General features: G+C 35.1%; 1 protein-coding gene across 8 annotated transcripts in view; it reads left to right on the top strand.

The window, feature by feature from the left end:
- Positions 1-8421: 8421 nt before the first annotated feature.
- Positions 8422-23314, top strand: part of kcnq5a (potassium voltage-gated channel, KQT-like subfamily, member 5a) — a 147464-nt gene continuing 132571 nt past the window's right edge. For 2 of the 8 annotated variants that reach the window (XM_088609552.1, XM_088609549.1), the window contains exon 1: positions 8423-10235. In XM_088609552.1, coding sequence (XP_088465678.1) covers positions 9871-10235 — 365 coding nt within the window. In that variant the 5' untranslated portion in view covers positions 8423-9870. Of the gene's footprint in view, positions 10236-23314 lie in introns of all 8 variants that reach the window. The other 6 variants (XM_088609551.1, XM_088609550.1, XM_088609556.1 and 3 more) reach the window with 6 other exon arrangements.

Below are 23314 nucleotides of genomic sequence, written 5' to 3'. Positions count from 1 at the left end.
TTATTGGATAACTTAATTAATGACCTTGAGGAGAACCTCTGAGATTTTTTAACGAAGGATGATTTATCTTGTTGGCAATATTTTGCAGTTGTATCTTGATGATCATTTGTTTTCCCCTGGGATTTATTTTTTTGATCACTGTTTTGAGTATGGAAAGACCTCATACTGTAAATACATATACAGTATCCTTATATTTTATGTTGTTTTTAAGGATATTTACTTACAATTTTAAGGTATAAAAACAATATACAGCTAAGATAGCTACATCTAAATTATTCTGCAACATCTATAAAAAGAAAAAAAAAACGTTTACATCCACAATAAGTGCATACACACAATAATGCAGCTTGATTTTCATTTCATAAATCTTTATTTGAGACACTTAGTTCTTGAGCCATGATTTTATGTTGATTTTATGTTTATGCTTTGCCATTATAATACTAATTTTAAAATTTCCACAATTTTGTTGAAGATGGAGAGAAAACCAATTGAACTTCCTCATTTCTATATAACACATACCAGTTCTCAATCAGATGTCTGCAATAGTGTTTCAGGTGTAACCAGATAATGTTTAAAATAATAACTAATGGGAGATAAAACAGAAAAAAACACAGAATGTGAGAAAAAAGATGAAGTACTATGTATAAAATGTAAAAAGATGGTTGACATTCATGAGGAAAACTAGGAAAAAACACAAGGAAAAGCGTGCCTAGGGCCAGCTTTGGTTCTTAAGCACTGATGAAATATTGTTAATACTGTTCATAAAACACTTGTTGCTTCATGTGGCTTGTGGCACAGAAAAATGACAAAGCAGAACAAAATGCTGAAAAATCGACAATGTAGTTTGCCATCGAAATTGATCAATATATGTTGGGAGAACAGAAGGAGAAAATACAGATGTCCAATGACACTATCTAGTAAAAGACAGATGTTATGTCAGAGTCAGAATACAATACATCAGAAATGGCTGGCATTAAATGAATATTTCACGGGTTAATTTTCTCAGGCATGGAGGTCTCAGACATCAGTAATGGATAAAAACAGAGCTGATGAAACACTATATTTCAATTTTCAGAAGGGTTTTGATTAAGTTCTTCATAAAAAAATAATTTGCAATGGAAGACAGTAGGCATTTAATACAATATTTATAATTGAATTAAGAATTGTTTAGTGGTCAGGAAATAGAGAGTATGGGTTAGGAGGGAATGCTCAGACTAGGGTGATGTACAGTAATAAGTGGTGTACGCCAGGAATCTGTATATGGACCACAACTCTTCCTGTTTTGTATTGATGATTATACCAGATTTTGGTATAGTTATCAAACTGATGAAGGTCATAGATGAAACCAAACTAGGAAGATTAGAAGACAGTTAAAAGAAGTTCAAAAGAACTTTAGACCACATTCAGGACTGGGCACGTACAGTACCTGGCAGGTGTTTGGGTAATTTTATGTGAAGGGAGCCTTAGGTACATAAGTCTAATTAGATTATTGTTGGTAGTAATGATAGTATTAATGCTATATGTTCTTAAACACTGGGAAAGACCACTCAAATCTAATTTTTTAAAGTGAGACAGTGAATTAAATAGAAGTGTTTAAAGTAAATTCATGAGTCGCAGTATTCTGAACATACTGAAAGATATTTACCACCTTAGCAGATGTCCAGTAAGGACGTTGGTAGCAATTTCTCAGAAGTTAATTGAAGACAAATTCTTGTATACAGTAGTGACTGTGAGAATTCCCATTTATACGGTATTTTAGTAAGTGTAGCAATTCAAGGATTTTACCGCATGTGGTACTGAAGGATACCCCGTGAAACTACTGTAGTGACAATGGAGCTGCCACTAGAGGCCACAATGCAGATGGTATCAAGTAATAAATATGTAAATAGCTCTCACCTGGTTTCAACAACTCTGGTGGACACTGAGTGGAATGTGAGGATTTTCACATGAGTGTTATTTGTATAAAAGGTGTGTCAGCACTAGGGAGGAAAGTGGGTAGAAATGTTTAAGGCTTTGTTTTTGTCTGTGGCTTGGCAGAAATTTAAGAAAAAGCAACTGTTTCTTAAAGCAAATTAATAGTGGGTGGACCTTTGTTTTAGATTTATAGTGAAGTGGCCTTTGGATGTAATAAAAGAAGCCATTTACTTCAGATAACCATACACAAAAGGTAGGTTTTTAAGATAAAAGGATCTACAGTAAATAGACTGATATATTTCTTACTTCTACTTGGGTTAACATACAGTTTATTTTTATTTGACAGCATGGTATGTCTACTTAATCAAAGCCATTTTGCTGGATATATTCTGAGCAATTAAACGAAGTCAGGATTGTCCCTGCTGCAAATCAAACCCATTTAACAAGAGCTGAGAAACAGGCTTCCAGCATGCTTCTGGTTCACCTTTACTGCTTGTCAGGGTGTAGAGAGCTCCTGCTTAGCATCAGGCTACTGCAAGATACTGCACAGCAGCTGTGAAAAATGTCTACATATGAAAATTGATTTATGCCTATTCGTGCAAATATGCTAAAAAGCAGACCAAGAGCAGAACTCAATCTCAAATGGGTGTATTACCAAAATTTTAGGACTCATTATTCATTTCCCTTCTCCTTGATCCCGATGGCCATATAATTTCCTGAGTATTTTTATGACTGAGGTTATTGGAGAATATGTCTGGACTCACGCAATCCTTCGAGGTTGTGCCATGCTTGAGTTCTACAGAAATGTGTTTCAGGTTGATGGACTTCCAGAAGAGGTCTTAGCATTTGTGAAATAAAGTGCCTATGAATTTTCCATGTGTGTGTAATTTGACAATCCTTTACTGTCTGATAAAGACTCCTGAATCTGAGCACTGCTTTGGTAATTACTGTATTCTGGTCCCCTCAAAGAACATAATTGCACATTTTGTAATGTATCTTAATGGCTGAGTGTTACTGTGAGCCCACACGCAAGGTTATCTGGAGCTATTGCGTTTACCAGAACAAACCCAGAACATTTAACATTAACAAAATGCATTTTAGAGTGATTCCCCCGTCTGAATAACCCTGATTTCCCAAAATCCAGTTACTCTTTAGTCCAAAGCTCTTACTCTTGGGAAAGGAACATTGGTCAAGTGCTTGTCATGTGGTGCTGTCTGCTCATTTTTCCTTCTCACATACTGTACTGCAGAAACTCTGACGTAGTAGACAAGCGCTGAACGCTGGAGAAGTGCGTTTTCGATATTTTACACCTGTTCAACAGGACCTTTACTTTCTGCGGCAACTGTGTTGAAGCGAAAACAATGGTTTAGTGTGGAAGGGGGTCAGTTAGAAAGTGCGATTTGGTAGTCTCCCGGAGGCATAGTTTATTTCACGATCTGATAGTGCGACTAGAAACCACTGAAGACACTAGAGGCCTTAATAGAAGCGCTCTTGCAAAGTTTAATTTATTTAAATAAATGCAGAAATGTACTTAATTCCTGGTACGAGCACTTACAGTAAGTGTTGAGACGTAGCCCATTAAAAGGGAAGGAGAAATGTATGCGTATTTTTAAATCCCATTATACCGTGTTCTTAGTGTTTTATGATTTTAAGATTTTGGAGCCAGGTGTAAGTAACATGTTTGATGTTTGCCCAAATGATCTTTTGCTTCTTCCCTTAAAATATCAGGAGTGAACGCTATGAAGTTAATTAACCTATGGAGGCTTTTATTATCACTGTTAACTGCTGCATAAACTACTTACTGTATGAAATCAGCACGGTGAAACCATCAAGAAAACTATTAAACTAATGCCGCGGCAGCATTTTCAAAGTATGCCCTTCTGATATAAATTTGTGTGATTTAATTAACCGAGTTTAATCTATTTTTCTTGCTGTGAACTGCCATACAAGTAATGCAATACTGTTTTTGTTTTTAGATAAGCATATTGTTCTAACAGAAAAACAAATGTTAATTAAATATCATTCTTATTGAAAACACGATTCAAGCATATTTTGCGAAATTACATGCTCAAGTTCTGCAAAACCCCATAACTACGGTTTGTTTTTTCAAAGAAAATGATTTATGTGTCTATTGTGCGCAAAATTGGGATGTTATTTGGTATTATTTACGAGAACCGTGATTATGAATGCAAGAAAAAAAACCTCCATTTGAGGTTTTTCAAATTAGAGACGAATACAGAACTGGAGAGTACATACTGTATAAACATAACCACATTATGTAACAAAAATATGGAGTATTATTAATAAACTTATTTAAAGTTTTGTAGTAGCCATTTTAAGAATTTCTGACAGAAACTGGAGAAGACAAAAATATGGGAGCTGATGTTTGTGTATGTACTGTATTAAGAGTAACTGAAACGGAGGCTCTTTTTTTAAAGAAGCATAGAGTGGAACCAGCTACTGTAAATTGTAATTGTTACAAAACATGAACAAACGCCTAGCGTACAATGAATGTACGTACATATATAAAGTAAATTTGTCATTGCCTCCCTTATAAAAAAAATCCAATTTGGCTGCTTAAAATATTCTGAATATAACGGCATTCAAAACGTCGCATTGCTAAATGCCTTCGTTTAAGTAGCCACAGTGAGGCGCTATTTTATTAGTGCTTCAGTACTAAAGGTAAAAGGTTTTATCTGGTCCTCCTGTTTGAAAAGGTTTTACTTTATATTATGCTATCAATCCTGCAAACCCTAAACAGACTTGGATCGATTCTTTTGAAATTGTGCCTATTGTGAAAACCCTGTTTGGGGATAGTCAGCTGTTTCTAATTACAGGCTACTTTGAAGCAGAACTGAACGTTTTGGACAGACTGCTGACACAAAGGAATGAAAAGAGTAGTTCATGACAATTCTGTAATCCATTCAATTCATTCAAAGAAAGTATTATTTTATGGTTTTCATGTATCTTGTATTTATATCAAGGAAAAGCTGTAAAATAAATGTGGCAATTCTAACTTATTCTGATCACTTATTTATTCCTGATCTTTAGGTGAGGAGGAGAAAATGTTTGATTACTGTATTGTTTCCATCAGTATCAGAATCCCACATCTTGTCTAGAGTATATCGGATGTCTTTTATATTTCAGACACAACAATCAGTTATAAATAGGCCTCTTGACAACTGTAGCTAATTTAGTTTGTGAAACTAAAAAACTACAGATCAAAATTTCCATTAACTGTTGAAATACAAATAAGGTGGCTTAACACAGTAAGTGCTATACAAATACAATGAACATGTATATGTAATTTTCTCAACTTTTACAATCTAACCCAGCAACATATACTGTACATTGGAATCATCTTATAGAAAAGCTTTTCTTTGAAATCCATGAGTGTTTGCAAACAAGTAGCAAGTAAAGCAGCAGCACTATACACACCAGGAAACCACTACTCAACATCTTTGATCCTTTTCATTTTGCCAGACACTTTCCTTGCAGGAATCAGAGTATCACATAAATAAAATACAATATTCTATACTTAATGCTACCAAGTGATACAACAGGAATCACTTGGTGTTGTGAAAGTTGCTTGCTGCCTGAAGTATAATATACATTTTAGCAACGACCATGTTCTGTCCTATTTTTAGAAATTATCTCGCTCAGCTAATTTCAATGCAACCAACCCCAGCAATTATGCACAATCCCTAGGAGTTTCTTTACACCTTAATTGATTGACACTACCCAAATGTGAACTGAACCTGAATCCAAGCCCGAAAGTTGCACTACCTGAACTTGGAATCACAGGACTGTAGCCCTCAACCTATACTTCATTTGTTTGTTTTAATCCGATGGGCAACTAAAGAGCTATTATTTATCATACATATTTTATAACAATTACTTAATTCTACAGATGAAGTCAAGAGTGTACTTTATACGTTTTGTCCGAGTTGTTCTAACAAACTTTTTTCACAGTATAAGAGCATTACTATGTTTTTGCATTCCTCTGAAAGTCCCCAAGATTGATTTTATGAAAGCTTTTTATATTCATTAGTGAATATTAGAATGCTTTACAAAATATACAGTATATACTGCATGCTATAATATGTAAGGAAAAGGAACATACTGTACAGTACTACATACAGAAGGTAGGCTATCTTTCTAGTAGCATCAAAAAAATCTGTATACAGTTTATAATCAGTGTATACACTGTGTATACAGTGTATAATCTGTTACAGTTTAACCATATAATTAGAGTTCCTTGAAGATTAAGTGAAATCTTCTAGCTCTTAATTTATATTGAGGTTTATCACTTCTGTTTTTTAGGTCCATTATTTGAAGAAATCCAAAAGCAATACAGACTTGATGGCAGTTCATAAATGCAATGTCTTTTGAGGAGCAGTGAAAAGGCTAGTTTAATCAGTACATTTTCAAGTGCAACCTAAATCAGCAAGAAAACTGCAACAACATTTGTGAAATTTACTTGAATTTTGCTTTGGATGTCCTGATAAGTAAACACTGGAAAGTTCTATTACTGTGCTTTGCCAAGCTTCTTGTATAACTGTACATGACATATAAGATATTGACACAATGAAATGAAAGTTATTTTTAACTTAAAGAACCACTGCATTTATGGCTATAAAAACTTCACAAAACCTCTGTGTAAAAGAAGAAAACAGAATTGTTTTTTACTTAACCTGGTGAAAATAACCACAACTTACGATGTAACTTCCTATCGAGTCTGTAGCTGATAAATTTCCTGTTTTTAAATACTGTACATCCTCTTTCTCATTCCATATTCATTTAGGAGACGCAGAAGCATTAGGCAAACATGCCGTCTTTCTAAACTGCTCTTTTAGCATTTCTGTTTCGTTAAGCAGCATGCATGAGCTTGTTTTTCATAACTTCACCTATACTACCAATTGCCCGGTCCCATCATCACACAGGCAATATGGTATATTACAAGCCTTTGCTTCTCATCAGACATGGACTGCTCAATCAGAAAAGCATTTTTTAATGGCAGAGCATTGTGTTGCAGAGTTGCATGGCGAAATAATGTGTTTGGATTATACGACTCTGAGTGTTTCCCTAATTTAAGTGTGGGCCTCCATAATTACTGTAGCGAGGCTTTAATTGTTACGATGGCGCTCCATGGTCATTTCAAGTGTTGCATCACAGACACCATTACATCTGTGACCCACGAGATGTCATACCTGATTGCACACAGGAAAGAGGTTTCTTGCATCATGCAATTGAGATATTCTTGATATTTTAACTAGAATATTTTGTAAAATACACTCATCTAAAAATTTAATTTGAAAAAATGTATAACACTTAGATGTCTAATTTAAGAGCTTACAGCTGTTTTATTAGTAACACACTCTAGTATACAGTATAGGTTGTTGATAATTCTTATAATTAAAATACTATATTGTCCACTGTAAACTGTAAAGCAGTGTTTTTAATCTTTCTATGGTCATGGAATAATTAAGTCACTGCGGCTTAATTTAAGCACTAAATCAATGTTCATTGAAGTAATAGGCAACTTACACTACACATCTGCATATTTGGGTGGGGGAGGGCAAAATAAGTTTAAAGACATCAGCCCTAAACATGATGTTCCTTTCACTCATTAATGCCATAATCGTGTTGGTATTGGAATACAATACATTGTTTAATAAGGAAAGGGTTATACAGAGGTTAGGGTTCTAGGATTCAAACACCATTTTGAGCTACACAAATTAATTTTTATCTCCAGTACATACATGTTCTATTAAGGACATACTTGAGCTGAACAACTGCCGTAGTTTGAGTGATCATTAATTTACAAAGAACTCTTCTTATAGATTAATATCCTTTTTAATTGGAATTGGTTAAAGAAAGACCAAAAGTTGAACTTTGTCGTGACCTTGATGGTATGAATCCTAGAATTAAATGAATGACCTCTGAATACAACGGTTATATTGTAAAATATATAAAGTGTAATGTATGACTGATTTATTGGAGAATGTTTACTTTGTATTACAAGAGTGAGGTACAGTACAGTATATACAGTAGTAAAGCAGAACTTTTTAATTTCATCAAATGATCAGTTAACCGGGCGGAACAAGGAATCGTTTACGGAAACATTACTAACTTGCTATACTGTATCACTTTCACAACTTCCACTGCGGGAAGAAAGTTGCGCCCCTTATTCTAGTCTGTGGTAAAGTGGGCATGCATTGTTTTACAATGCGAAAAGTTTCTGTGGCTATTCAGTTGTTTCGTAAATTAGGGTTAACTAAAATCCAGGATGTTCTAAAACGACCAATACATATCCTACACCTACTAATACCTATGGATGTTTCCGTTTATATCATTTACATAATTATTGAGTTGTTTTGCATATATTTCAGAATATGCAAAATACTTTGGCCAGCTGTGGGAAGTCGTGAAAAATATAAGTGTTCCAGAACCCGGTAGTACAATACTTGATAAAGCAGAAGTTCCCCCCTTTTTTTACAAAAAGGCTAGAGTTACAGTGAAGTGATGAGGGCTGTCCTTCAATTTACGCTGGTACTTCTCAGTCTGCGTATTAACCACTTTTGCTAGGATGTATTGTATCAGTTTGCCAACTTGGCAGTAAGTGACCTCTCCGGCACCGTGCGTGTGTATTTTAGTTCGGTTTGGGTCACGTGGTTTTCTGACAGCAGCACATTGCCTAAGCATACAGAAGCACGGAAAGGGAGACGGTAGCTATTGGAAAGAAAGAGATTATGTGAGGCGAAATAAGGAGAAGAAAAAAATAGGTTGAATGAAAAGCAAAGACTTTGAAAATGGATGTGTTTCACTGAGTTTGATGTACTACTGTTTCCCTTCTGTGAAAGATAATCTCAGAGAAGCAGCACTGCTGATTACGGATACACATGTAAGTAGAAAATGATCGTCACAATTTGTACTGAATGTGGATAACAAATTCGAACATCATTGCCTTTTGACTTGAGTATTCCCTGAACTCTAAATGGAAACTTAATTACGATCTAGTTTCTCCGTGAATTGGAAGTGTACGGCTCGGGGTTTTTTCGGGGAGTTTTGACGTCTAACCTGATGGCCAATTAAAGAAAAATTAACGCATCGACTTTTTTATTCAAGGAAATAAATGCATAAAAACTGTTTACTGACGTGACATTTCAGTGCACTATTTCAGGATGGCAATCAATAAATCTTGGACAATTTTTCATATAAATTTATTTTTTCCGAGTTTACAAGACATGAAAATGTAAAAAAAAAAGAATACAGTACAAGGAATCACATTACTTGGTGAAATCGTGTCTGCTTATGCATGCTTACCTTTATCAGCATTTCGTTTAACCCTCCTAAAAAGGGAGCGGAAAACGTTTCAAAACTTTCACAAAAGATCTAATCATGAACATGAGTTTATTCATTGGAATAACGCTGTAATTTAATAGGAGAAGACAGTGTGTTCGAAAGACCATTTGGGACTTCTGGATTGAAAGCAACAGCTTGCACTTCTTGCTCATGTGTACAAATCAGTTTCAATTATGATTTTCTTAAAAGACCTCCTGTGTTTTGGATGTCATATCATGGCAACCTTTTAAGTTTTCTTAATTATATATTTTTATTGACAGTTCCTATCCTGACTATTGTCATGGACAGTATATAAAGCTGAATCATCCCCTGTGGTTACAGTGTTTTTGCTCCGTTTTTGAACGTCAGTATCGTTTAACAGACAAGAAAATGACCTGCGAAAACGATGTGGATTAAAGGCGAGATCCTTAAACGCCAAGTACCTTAACTCAAAAAGGTGAAGAAGGAGTCAGTTGATTGCAGCTATTTGTATGATTATAAACTCAACGCAGTAAAAAGCTTTTTTTTTGTCTTTTAAACCTGATTACGAAAACTCTACATGTGCATGCCCTCCGAACTTGAAGCGCCCTTCCAGCCAGCGCTGGTGATGCGATGCCCCGCAACCACAGCGGAGATGAGGGTGGATCTGGGCTCTGGATGAAAACTTCTCCTGGGCATCGCACTGAAGTGTACGACATGAAAGATGTGGAGTCCGGCAGAAGGATGAAGAACTCAGCTCGGGTGGGAGACGGCCTGCTGCCTCTCGGCACCGGCTCTTCGCCTTCGGCGACAGGTGTGGGGGGTCCCGAAAGCCAAACTGGAAAGCAGGGAGCCCGCCTGAGTCTGCTCGGGAAACCGCTCTCCTACAGTAGCCACCAGAGCTGTAGGCGGAACGTCCGTTACCGGAGATTCCAAAATTATCTGTATAACGTGCTGGAGAGACCCCGGGGATGGGCTTTCATCTACCACGCCTTCGTGTAAGTACAGTTAATCCGTAGGACTAAAACGCTACTGCGCTTTACTTCAATGTACACGCATGTTGGAATAGGCTGATATTCATAACTCGTGAAGTTGACAATGGCTTTTTCACCTGTTGCGGCATTTTAAATGTGGGTGATTTGTAGGGGAAAAACAGACCATCTCTGTTCTGCAGTATAACACGATAAAAAAAAAACAACAAAAAATGATAGGGTACTACATGAAGTGATGAAAGCAGCCAATTGGACCTCTTCCTCCAAGGGCAAAATGCTAAATACAGTCTAAAAAAGTAGTCTTAGGAAAGCACTTAACATGCAGGAGGACAATCGCTTCATTCAACACTGAAGTGCTGTTTCTACAATACACTTATAGTGTCATGGGACCTTTAATGACTGAGTAGTGAGAACCTTGGTTTAATGTCTCATCCAGAGGAGGTCACTTATTACAGCACAGTGTTCACTTCCCAGTCCCCATACTGGGGCACTGGTTTGGAAATTCTGGTCCAGGGGGAAAAGTACCACCTACTGGTCCGCCAACACCTCTTAACGTGGATTTCCTTAGAGCACTCCCATTACATTACTCAAACTTGTTTAGCTTCTGAGATCCGATATCAAGTTACGAGGTGTTAATGCTGCTGTAAAAAACAAGAGCACCAAAGTAAATTTCAGGTAGCACGTTAGCAGTATGAATTCGTTCAGTCGGATTATAGGCTGGTCACCTGGTTGTAGAGGTTGTGAAATTTCAGGATGAATGAAATGACATGATGATCATGACTGTGGAGCAAAATATTTAAGATACACTCTGAAATTACAAGTTTTCAAAGTACAGTAGGTGAAGCATCCAAAGTAAAATGTTTAATCCTTTACCACAAGATAGAAGGAAATGTCAGATGTTTGGAAAATGACTTTTTCAATAGGTTCCGGTCAAAGAGTCTGGGAAGTTCATACAGTATACTGTATTCCAGTGTAAATAGGAAAAAAAACCACCTGTGTAATTGCAAGCCTTCAAAATGTTTATTCTGCCTAAACCATACATTTTCAAAATAAAGATTAATTAGCTTTATACAGTAGTTAACTATTTTATCCCATTTTAGAGCTTTGAAATGTCTTAGTTAAGTTAGTCTTCAAATTAATTCAATATTTAAGAACTTTTTTAAGTTATTTAGTGAAGTTATTTCACACATATATCAACTGATCTGTTATTCAGGGGGATGCTGGTACAGAATGAGTAGTGTGTGTGACTCAGGTGGGAGTTGTCTTTCGGAGTGGATGCAGTGGGTCCTCTGATATGTACTGTATTGTGCTTTGGGATCTTCGGGATGAATAGTACAGCATAAATGCAAATAAGTCTTAGTTTTGTTCCTATAATTTTAACAATACTGATTCATCATCATTAAATCCATATGCATTTACAAAGGAGGGAAATAATCAGAATGCATATTCTCTTTATAAATATTAAGGGAAGAAAGTGGACTGGATAGTGTACTGTATGCACACCAGTTGTAAAATGTTGAGAGTATCAAAAGATTTGTAGACTTTTACATTTTAAGTGCTGGCATCTAAAGAATGCATCTAGGAGTAAAATAACTAGTCATTGCAGGATCAAAGTTCAGAGGAAAACATTAAAAAAATAATATTGCAGTGTAATGGTTAGATCAGGCTTTTAGTTTATATACTGTGGAGTATATAAATGTGGAGATGAATATAGCATGTGATACAGTAAGTGCACTTCATTGGGATGATCATTACATAAGAATGATAGGGTAGACACTTATTTTCTAGCTGTAAAAAAGTTATTTGTGGTAGTTTTTTGGCATTGACAAGTTCAATTGCAAATCTTCACTTTTTAAAGTGACAGTATTTTTAAAATTATTTTCACTGTTCTTGTGAGTTCTTGTGAGTCATTTGGTGATTTAGTAAAATGTATTATTAGCCTTCAGAATGGATTATTAGCATTAAAATAACTTATTCAGGGAAAACTGCCCAAATTTAAACAGCTCTTTCTAAACTAACAGCCTACTTAATCAAGGCTTTTCTTCAAAAATGTTTTTTGAGAATGTTAAGTAGAATTTTTTACTGAAAAGATGTTTCTTTTCCCTGCCGTTTTGACAGCTAATAGATGTAAGTCTGATTTTGGTTGTGTGTACATCTTAAAGAGTGGGGATTTTTAACGGAAAAAAACTGAAAGTTTTTCTCTTTTGTGGTTAATGTTCAGATTTGTTGCTTGGTCATTTGAGAAGGTTCCTATTTTGTCTTAAGTGCTGAACATTTCTAAACCAGTACAGTAGCTCCTCTGATAGGACCCAAACAGTGGGTCCTACATCTTGTGTTATTAAGCTATAGGGAGCATGTTTTTTTATTTATTAATTAAAACAAGAAAACTGCTAGTGTAGAAAAAAAATCATACTAACAAGTTAGATGCTTTAAAAAGTCTAAAGTATTACTGAATAATGCACTGTTAGTATACTGCTACTTGGGAAGCATTATACCTTCATAAAGTTAGTAGGTAAAGGACTTTTGACACAACAGAGATTATGAAACCTAGTCTTTTACAATAATCAAACTATAAAAAGTATTTCATATTTAGGTATCTGAAAACAGAACTATGAATAACATATGTTGAGAAAACCATGGCAACCAAATTTCATTTTATCCTTTTGCAAAATCTTTAAATGTACACAAAGGAAACTTAATTATTCACATTTCTTATTGCAGTAAGTGCTGCAAAGTATTGACAAGTTTTTTTTTAAGTTTTTCACTAAAGTAAAGCCTTCAACAGAGGCAGAAAATTTCCTTTTATATTGTGACTTCAAAAAGAAAGATGGCAAAGGTTTGGAAAACTTATAATACATGTAAGTATTTGATTTCCAGCACAGGTTGTTTTGTTTGTATGTAATAAGCTAGTATCAGGTTCTGGAGGTACCAAAAATGGTTTTAATCAAGTTTATACAACTTGTTCATAATATTTCTTTACCTTTTTTGAAAAAGGTTGAATGTAAAATAAGTACTCAACAGACCTAAGGAATGGATTTAAGTCCTCACATAAACATTATTTTTAAGGTACAGTATTTATAGGTTGGGACCTACATCATGGTTTCTTTAAGCAATAAATATAATTTTTTTCTGCCCTTATGTTTAGATATGCATTATAAAGGAGAAATTACCCCTTTTAGACATTGATATTGTTTGTAAAATTTTATAGGAATGTTTATAGGTCCCATAGGTCCCATTTGATACATTGAAATTACACATTAGATACATTTATTTATTGATCATACAGTAAGTGTTTAATGAGCACAGATTTAATGAGCACAGATTTAATGAGCACAGATGGTCTTTGTAGACACGTCAGTAGTATCTTAAATTAAGAAATTATAGAGTGCCTTCAAGAATTAAAGAGGTGGGTTAGTTCTGAAAGCCTGTCAAGTAATTGAAGCCAGTGTAAGGACTGGGGGAAAACTAAATAGGCGGTTCTTATTCATTCATAAATTTGCTTTATTTGTGGTAGAAGTATGTGTTGTAATTTAATATTCACTATGCTCTTTGCATTATTCAGTACATAAATAGTGCATAATAAAAAAAGTCAAAATATTGTGTAAGAAAGGAGTGGCAGTCACAAAAGTTATGGTTTGATGCAATAATAAAGGCAGAGAATATGACATTGACATACAGTACCTCTGGCAATCTTTTAGGATGATTTCATGACCATTTGGTGGTGATAATGTGGCAGTTTTGTTATGCATGTCCTGCTGATGAGCTATTGAACTTTTGGATGAGCTGAAATGGAGTGTGGCATCTAGGGCTCAGAGACCAGTGAACAGGCACATTCATATTTATGCTCTACAAGAGGAATGGAACAGGATACCATAAGGCACAAACTGCAACCTTGTACAAAGCGTGTTACAGACAGCTCGTATTTCTTCCAGTGGTGGCCATACACATTACTAACCTTTGACTTTTACAGTAGAGACCCCGTTGATGAGCTCTGTTCTTGACCAATGTACAATATGAGCACAATGATTTTATGTGCCATGTCGGTTCAATAAAATAAATGCACCTCCTTCCAAAAGGAACTCATTATTTTCCTGATAACTTTGTGCATTTGTTGCTTGGAACTGTATGTATATTCATAAATGTGACATTTGCACATATATATTAGAACTTAAGCTCTTTCTCTGATAGTAAATCAAGCAACATGAGTAAACAAATTGAAATAAAGAGTAGATCATAAAGTGCTGATGGCACCTGTTAGGATACCTCTTTCTAATAATTGAACTTCACACATTTGAGTTGTATCACTGAGGTGGAATATTGTGTTTTTAGTGCATTGTTTCGTATGTAAGTTGAAAAGCTCCATAATTTATGAATAGAGATTCGTAAAGGCACTTGTTCCAAACACAGTATGTCTATTCAGTTTACTTGGGATTAATAACCTCTTATCCTTACAAGTATGTGTGAGATAAAAAACTGACTGAAAAAGGATACATGTTCTCAGTGTTATATTCTTCACTAGCAGCTAGAGACCTAGCATTGTAAAACTGCCAAGTCATCAGAATGATCTCACACAGCACACAGTGAAGTCAGTCATGAATCTTTTTTTTTCTCCTGATAATACTTGCTTATTTGCAACCTGTAAAACTTTCTGCTGTGGATTTTTCGGCTCTTCTGTGTAAAAGCTACAGTTTACAATGATCTATAGACCAATCTATTGGTCTTGTTTTGTCAATCATGATAAGTTTCTGTTCCAATACAACACATTTGAAGACTTGCTCTGTTGCTTTTTCCCCAGACTGGAATTTTAGCATTTTGTTTGCATTTAGCTATTCTGTACAGGCATTACACAGTTTGGCAGCTGTTGTGTAATCTTATGGGCTCACTATTTTTCCAGGTTACAGCTAATAGAGGAGCAGCTTGACAGCAGATTGAGCAGCTATTACAGCAGCTAATAGAAGAGCAGCTTGATGTAGCTCAATGAGAGCCATTTAGAATTCATATGAATAATTGTCCATTACTGTGTAGTCTTCCATAGAAATGGTCTCAGCAGGTTTATGTATTGCAATTATGAAAATGTCTCTGTATCGGGTAAGAGTAAGAGCATAAGAACGGATACAAACGAGAAGAGGCCATTTGGTTCTTCTAGCCCTGTTGCTAATTAGTAGCTAATTGATGCAAGGATCTCATCCAGCCATTTATTAAAAGAAACCAGGGTATTTCAACAACATGGCTAGGCAGATTCTTCCATTCTCCCTTATTTTGGGTCAATACTGTGCCTCCTATTCTCTATTTAAGGATAAATGCACTTTCACATTTCCCCCATTTGCCCTCTGGTCTTTGTTTTGTTATTCATTCTGTCAGTGTTTTTACACATAATTAATACTCTACAGTTTGGATGGAGGTGGTTAAAATAATGAAAATCGTTTTCGTGTTATCTAAAATTTTGAGAAGTAAAGCACCTCTCTTATTTTTGTGCATTTCATTTTCTTTGAGTGTAGAGATCAAATGTTATTTATTTGTAATGGGGATAGTTGAAGATTTTTCTTTTAAAACGGCATAGGCATTTTCAGTATAGTTTTGTAGCACAATATTCTGGATACTTGGAATGGCTTAGGAAGTGTAATAAGTGGACTTTTTAAGGACTGCATTTGATGAAGCTCATAAAAATCAGGCCTTCCCATTCTCAATGTCAATATATGGCATATGCCTTTAAAATCTAAATGCCCTTAATAATGTCAGCATTTTTCCTGAGATAGCGCTCTCTGTCAAGTGAATAGTCATCACACCAAAATTAAAAAGTCCATAGTTTTTTGTTGATGCTCACACTGTATCTTTGGAACATTATTATTATTATTATTATTATTATTATTATTATTGCTTACACTTTTATAGCGCTTTTCTGGACACTCAAATCAAAGCGCTTTACAGGTAATGGGGACTCCCCTCCACCACCACCAATGTGCAGCCCCACCTGGATGATGCGACGGCAGCCATAGTGTGCCAGAACACTCACCACACACCAGCTATTAGTGGGGAGGAGAGCATAGTAATGAAGCCAATTCATAGATTACGGATATTATGGACATATACAATGTGCTTCTTAGGAACATTTAGAGCATGAACGTCTACCTTGCTTTCTTCATCATTAATTCTAAAAACACATTTAAAGGAGAGATTGACACCCATGTTTTGGAAAAGATGTAGGATGCATCACAAGGACAAAGATGTTAATGCTGTATGAGGACCACTTCTTGTAGCTAATGCTCTTAATTTAGAGGTCATACTTTCCATAAGCTCAATTGGCAAAATTATTTTTCACTTTTCCACCTGATCTGTTCTGTAGTGTGAATGCTGGTACTGTATGTGGTTCCCCTCCTGTGTTTATTAATAGTCCCACTTTCACTTAGAAGTACAGTAGCATTAAAAGGTTTATGGAACTTAATTGTTTGCTGTAAAAATAGAGGGATTCCCAGCCTCTGCAGTTGAAGAGTTGAGCTTGCATTCTTTAGCTTACACTGTCAGGAGGAGTTGGGGGCTGTAGCTTTGACTCTGCTATGTATAGGTGAAGGTTCAGTTGGCCGGTGTGCTGTCAAGAACTCCATGTGCATCCTGTCAGCAATCTTGTTCTCAAAAGGTTGTACCAAGTGGGCTTGAGACTGTACATACAATCCCATATGTTTTCAGTTTGCTCTTTTCTCACTGAGATGTTTGCAAAAATAACATAACAAACAATAACATAGGTTGGATACTTCCATCAATAAGTGAGAACTTTCAGATTTTTTTATTCTAAATATTTCAGATTGTCCAATGACATTATCAAAAACATATACATTTGCATTTTAATTTTACCACCAATCTTTTCAAGTGTATATTTGCATTCTGGAAACATAAATAGAGTTTGATTACCTTTTTAATATACTATTGGACATCTACACATTGTATTTTTTCTGCACTGTTTAGTGCTTGCTGTTTATTCTATTACAATATTTTTGTAACCTCAAATATGATAATAATACCTTCACAATGAGAAGAAATTGTTCTGCTTTTTGTGGAGTAAAAAGACATCTGTTTTTTTTAAATAAAACCTTAAAGTTGTTCTGTTATAAATGTAAAGCATTTATAAAACAAAAGCTTAGTATGGTATAATAATCATTTAGTACAGCATACAGACAGCAGTGACCAGTATGTTTTTTTTAAGAGTACGTTGATGTGCTCCTTCCCCTGTGATGTGAAGTAACGTACTTGCATTTCTCAGTGTTTCTAAAGCTCTTGCTAATTATGTGTCTTAAAATAGGAAGTGCTGCTCGCTTTCATTTTGCAAACAACGCTTTCCTGTTCATTTAATCTTGTGTTAGGGTTTCAGCCATGTACATAGCTTGCTAATAATGGATGTATGCAGAAAACAAAGCTGTTGGGGTTTTTGCATGAACCAGTTTATTGTGAAGTTGGAACTCAGTTTCTTAAGTGGGCATTAAAAGGTTAGTTAAAAAATTATTAATGAAAGCTGTATAGGCTTCCTCATAAGCTCTTTATGTTTGCACAGAGAAAATTATCCTTTTTAATTCTTTAGAGTGTGAGTGTGGAATTTTGAATAAAAAAGTATTGAAATGTACTGTATTTAAAAGCCATGTAAGCTCATGACCAGTGAGGTTAACTTTTACTTAGAAAATAGATTGTCCTGTAGGTCATTTTCCACCTAAGGTTTATTAAGCTTGAAACTGATACACTTTTAACTTATTGAAACATTTAAAAAGTAATTTTGTGATTTAATTCCCTAAACATCTGTACAGAAAGCCACACAAAATTATTGGAGTTTTGTGGTTTAATGTCTATAGAGACATCTGGCTATCTTCTTGGACAAAGTTCAGCAGACAACTCTTTATGACAGAGTGTTTTTTAAAGATCTTGTTAACGGATACAGTGGATTCCAACTTGGATTACTTGCACTGCCATTTCAGATCTGATAAGTGCTCAGAATGGGATGTACTTTTCAGTGTGATCAAGAAAGGCTTTCCGATGTGTCCATTGAACACCAGTGTACAGTGTATTAAAGACATCAGGAATGAAAACAAAAAAAACAGCAAGTTATTCAGTAAGCCCCATAATGTCTTATCTGATCTTATTTAGTACCAATAAACAGGAACCTTCTGTGTAAGGAGCTTTAAGCTGCAGATCTTAAAGTTCTGTAGCTCTTAACTTATGAATAAATAACTCTACAGACTTGTACAAAATAATTGATTGCATTTGTATAGTGTTTTTTTTATCACAAAGGACCCCAAAGAGCTTTGCACATAGCCACCTGTGATGTGTGGCAGCTGTTGTGTGACATTATGCAGAGTTAGTTTCTACATAAAACTGACTCTTAAGTCAATGTGAACATTCTGAGAACAACTGATAACTAATAAGATATCAAAATGGAAAATTTCTGGAGTGTAGTATGTTAAGTCATTTTTCAGTTTGAATATAAATTACATTTAACAGCTTTGAAATGAGCAGGTTTTGAGCATTGATTACGATCTGATGGTTTTTTGATATAAGACAGGACATTGCTTAGAACATCAGAAAGTCTAAATAGCTTGCAGTACTTAGGGTTAAGTGCTGGAGAGGAAGAAGGTTTTCTTGATGATATACATAAAGTAGGGTTTAACTCATTATCTTCTTTCATAGGAATGTACACTGTTCATTTTCTGTCTAGTTATCATTATGTTTGGACAACAGATTCCAAGCAATAAAAGCAAAGTATGTGAAGTCCTGCAAAGAAATGAATAAGTCTTATCGTTGATCCTGCTATAGATATAATAAATGTTTGCATAAGTTCATTAATCATCAAATAAACTATTTTCTTTGCAAACCCAGTTTTTTTCTTGTCTTTGGCTAGTAGACAGAAACCTTGAGTGCACATGCATCTCATTTTGTGATAAGGCATCATACAAAGACCACTTATCTAATTCTTCCACTTAGATCTTGGTGTGTATCTGTTGATACAGTATTTACTGTACCAATGAGCAGAGGGAAAACAGTAAGTTTTTCTGAAAATTCCATTAGCTGAATTCTGTTTGACAAAGGCTTAGAACCAAACAGGTTGTTTTTTCAGTGAAAGTAAATTGAGTGTTTAATTATTTTTTAAAGTGCTTGAATATTGTTCTGTTTTCTTTTTTGTTTTTGCCCCAACCCTACCACAATAAATTTTGAAAGATATAGTAGTCTCTCGTTATACTGCTATGAAAAAAAAGTATCCTTTGAATTCACATTTTAGAGCCCTGTAAAATGTTCGAATGCCACACCCTAGCCTTGGTTTTCCATGCACGGAGTTTAGCTATTGTTATGTTGTGTAATGTATAATTTCTCTGACTAATAGGATGGAAAAAAGCACTTGTAAAGAACACGCTACTGTATAATTACTGAAGAAAGTCTTTTTAACACAAAATAAGATACACTAACTCCTAATATGCTCATTACATTGAAATTATTTAGAAATAATTTTTATAAAATAACTTAATCTGAAAACTTTTAAATGAATACTAAATTTTGTTCTTTAAAAGCTGCTATGGGATTTTTAGGCACTTAACACTCAAATATAGATATATAATTTATATGGTTTAAAATGCATTTAAATATACAGAATGTTTTTTAAAATAACGTTGTTGCAATGGATATATGAATATGTCAATATCTACTTGATAACATATTAAAAAGCACACAAAGATTAGTACTTATGTACTGTATGTACCAAAAATATGGTACTGTATATTATTGCAGCATTATTGCTTTTCCACAGAAAGCCAGAGTTCAATTTTAATTAACAGAGTAGTCTGATTTAAAATATTGAGAGTAGTTAAGAAAGAGCTATTGGGCATGAGTAATTGGTCGTGATTCATGTCAGAATTAAGGAAACCTTTATTGGCATTGCTAGACTTCTCTTATACTTTGTTGTTTGTTTCCTTTCAGCTGATACAACAAGATTGGCCTGCATAAATAAGAAAATTATTTAGGACTGACCTATTCTCAACCCAAATGACAGGAAATGAACCATGATATTCTAGCTGATGGGCAAATTCTGTTTTTTACCAATAACTGCTGTTAAGATCTTTTTATTTATATTTACAGTATATTCTCATTTAATGTAATGAAAACAAGGCACAGCACTGATAAAGGTGTGCCATTGAAGTTATTTTGTCAGATATTACCATAGTTGCAGTTGTGTATAAAGTCCACTTTGTTTTGCTCACAAGAGGTTTTCCTCCTCAGTTACAAATGGAAAAGTATTCATTTGTATAGAAGATCCACCTTTTAAACTCAAAAGAATGAAGTTTTAGAAGTATTTGTCTTTGTTGACTCTTCCAGTGCACATACTGTATAATGTTGTATACAGTATATATTTGTATAGGCTGATTAATCAAGAGTCCATCCTCCATCCATCCTTCCATTTTCTAACGACTTTATCCAATACAGAGTTGCAGGGGAGCTGGAGCCTAAAACAGTAAGCTACAGGTGCATGGCAGGATACACCCTAGCCAGGACAGGATGCCAGTCCATTGCAGGGCACATGTAGACACAAACAAGCACACACTTACACCAGGATAAATTTTCTTTGGACTATGGGAGGAAATTGGATCAGATGGAGGAAACTTGCAAACAAACTCCATGCAGGTAATACCCCAGCGCTGTAAGGCTGCAATGTTAACCACTGTGTCACCATGCTCCATTTAATATTATCATTAATATTACAACATTAGAAATGCAAATGATAAAACAGTTGTAGGTCAGCTAGGTTTAGACAATACACTCTGTTGCCACAGATCTAACACATTTAATTGGACTCATACAGTACTTTGCCCCATACGTACAAGTGTGTTGAATTTGATGGTGTGATTGACTATGTGAACTTTTCTGTTAGTAATTGCTTTTCAGTTCTGAATTGTTTGTGTGCACTGTGTATAATACCTTAAATGATTATATGACCCTTATAAATAGATTTAATATTCTAGGTAATTTTAGGTCTAGAATAGAAATAGTAATATTCCAATACTGGCATGTGGAAACAAACTTTTGTCTGGATTACAGGGATGTTCAGGGTTTATTTTTGACTCCAAAGTTATTGAGTTTGATGGGAGGGCTAAAATAGGTCACAAGGTCTCAATGACATGTTCCAGAATGGCTTAATTCTAAGGTTATCTCAATAGAAGCATAGCAATAGCAGTGCTAGCTATGTATTAAATATGATCAAAGACTACAAAAATAATACTGTGGGCAAAACAGAGTAGGTTAACATGCAATTTTGAACATGAATGTAGGAACGATATTACCATAGTAAGACCTGTACAAACCTTACACACTTGGGAGGTTTGTGTATCAGCAGGTTGTAAGGTTAGCCAAAGTATAAAATATCCAGTATGACAAATTGGGCTAGAAAAGTCCTGTGTGAGAGATCACATTCCAGAAGTGATGACTTCAAACAGCTGTGCTGATGCTCTCGACAAGTAAGCAATGTAAAGAACTTCTAAGACTCCCCCATATACTGTAGTGTTGGTTCAGACCAATTCATTATGGAGTCTGGTTTTTATTCCTAAAAAAAAGTCAAGCACCTGGGATGACATAGGAATTGTTTTGAAGTAACCAATGTTTATATGTTTGATGGTCATTCTATTTCCCAGAAGCTTGTCTAGCCTGCATTCTTTTCTCTGAATTGTTTTGTATGTAATGTTCCTTCTTTGAGACATTTTTGACTGGAAGTGTCTTTTATTTTCTTTAACATAATAGTAAGTAATATATCAGGTGGGTAGCTGTGTCAACATGCGTAGGCTGCAAAGGAACAAATAATAGGTTTATTCCATGCTGAAAAGAGAAGAAAGAAAACACAACGTTTCTTCTCTTTTCAGTAAGTAATATATGTTCACTTATTATTTTTCTCAAATTGTGTTGTCATAATAATATTTATTATTATAATCACTGAGAAAATTGTATTTTAACAATCTTAGACATCCCTGGTACTTTGTACTAATTAAATGGTCTTACTCAACTAATAATTAAATACTGTTTTTGACCATGGGAATATTCCCTATAATGCCATGACATTAATATTGGTACTTTTATGGTTTTCTTAAATGAATAAACCCTGTTGATACATTACTTTTCCCATATACTGTATGCCTCTAGTCATCCTATGTACTAACTGAGTCACTTGAAAATGGGGCTTCGAGACAGTATCACCTTTTTCTGATGGAATATCCTGACCTTGCTGAGAGAGATTCCTAGGCCTGAAAAAATGTTATAAAAATTGGATTGAAGTAAATTGAATAACAATTCTTCCACAGAACATACAGTACGAATAATAAAGGCCTCTCCATCCAAAGCACACTTTCCGACTATCTGCACCAGATTTTGGATTAGTGAGGAAGAGAAGCAACTGAGTATTTTGGTCAGAAATAGCTTCCAGGTCATTTCCATATGGGTGCTTTCCACGTCACCAGTCTAACAGCGACCCGTAATTCACAGTGGCCTTAGAATTCAGGCACAGGAACACTAAGAGGCTCCAGGGAGACTGAGATCTTCTGGGTAGTTTTCATTATAAGTGTTGAATTTAATTTAAGATGCAGAAAAATCCTTTTAGTTTACAGTGTGAGTCCTGGTGTGAATCTTAGCCCTACTGACCCTACTGTTTTAGCTGTCACTTACCACCTTCATGCCATCTTAAGCCGGCTGTGCCATGTTGGGTCATAGATCAAGGTAAAGGACAGACATGGTAAGAATATGGTGGTGTTTCTAATAACAGTTGCTGTATTTGAAGAGGTGTGGTTGCAGAGGTATTTCTTGTGAGGATCATCAAAACTGATGGAAATGAGGAAGGTTGTTAAAACGAGAGCAGGTGGGTTGAACTTGAAAAAAGGGTGGTTATCTGGGTGAATTTCAGAACTAATTCTACCTGTTACCTGCCTCAAGAAATTATGATTAAAAAAACTCAGATGGTAAAGATGGAGAAGGAGTACTTACTAGTCACATGGCCTTTAATATTTTCTCGTAAAGTATATTCTTATAGTTTCTCAATTTAGCTCCATGTTTGGTCTGTGGCTCTTGCAAAAGAGCTC

The sequence above is a fragment of the Lepisosteus platostomus genome, chromosome 17 (assembly GCF_059453375.1).
Source record: "Lepisosteus platostomus isolate fLepPlt1 chromosome 17, fLepPlt1.hap1, whole genome shotgun sequence".
Classification (NCBI taxonomy): Eukaryota; Metazoa; Chordata; class Actinopteri; order Semionotiformes; family Lepisosteidae; genus Lepisosteus; species Lepisosteus platostomus.
Note: the sequence above shows the minus strand (reverse complement) of the source record. Positions and strands in the feature narration are given on the sequence as shown.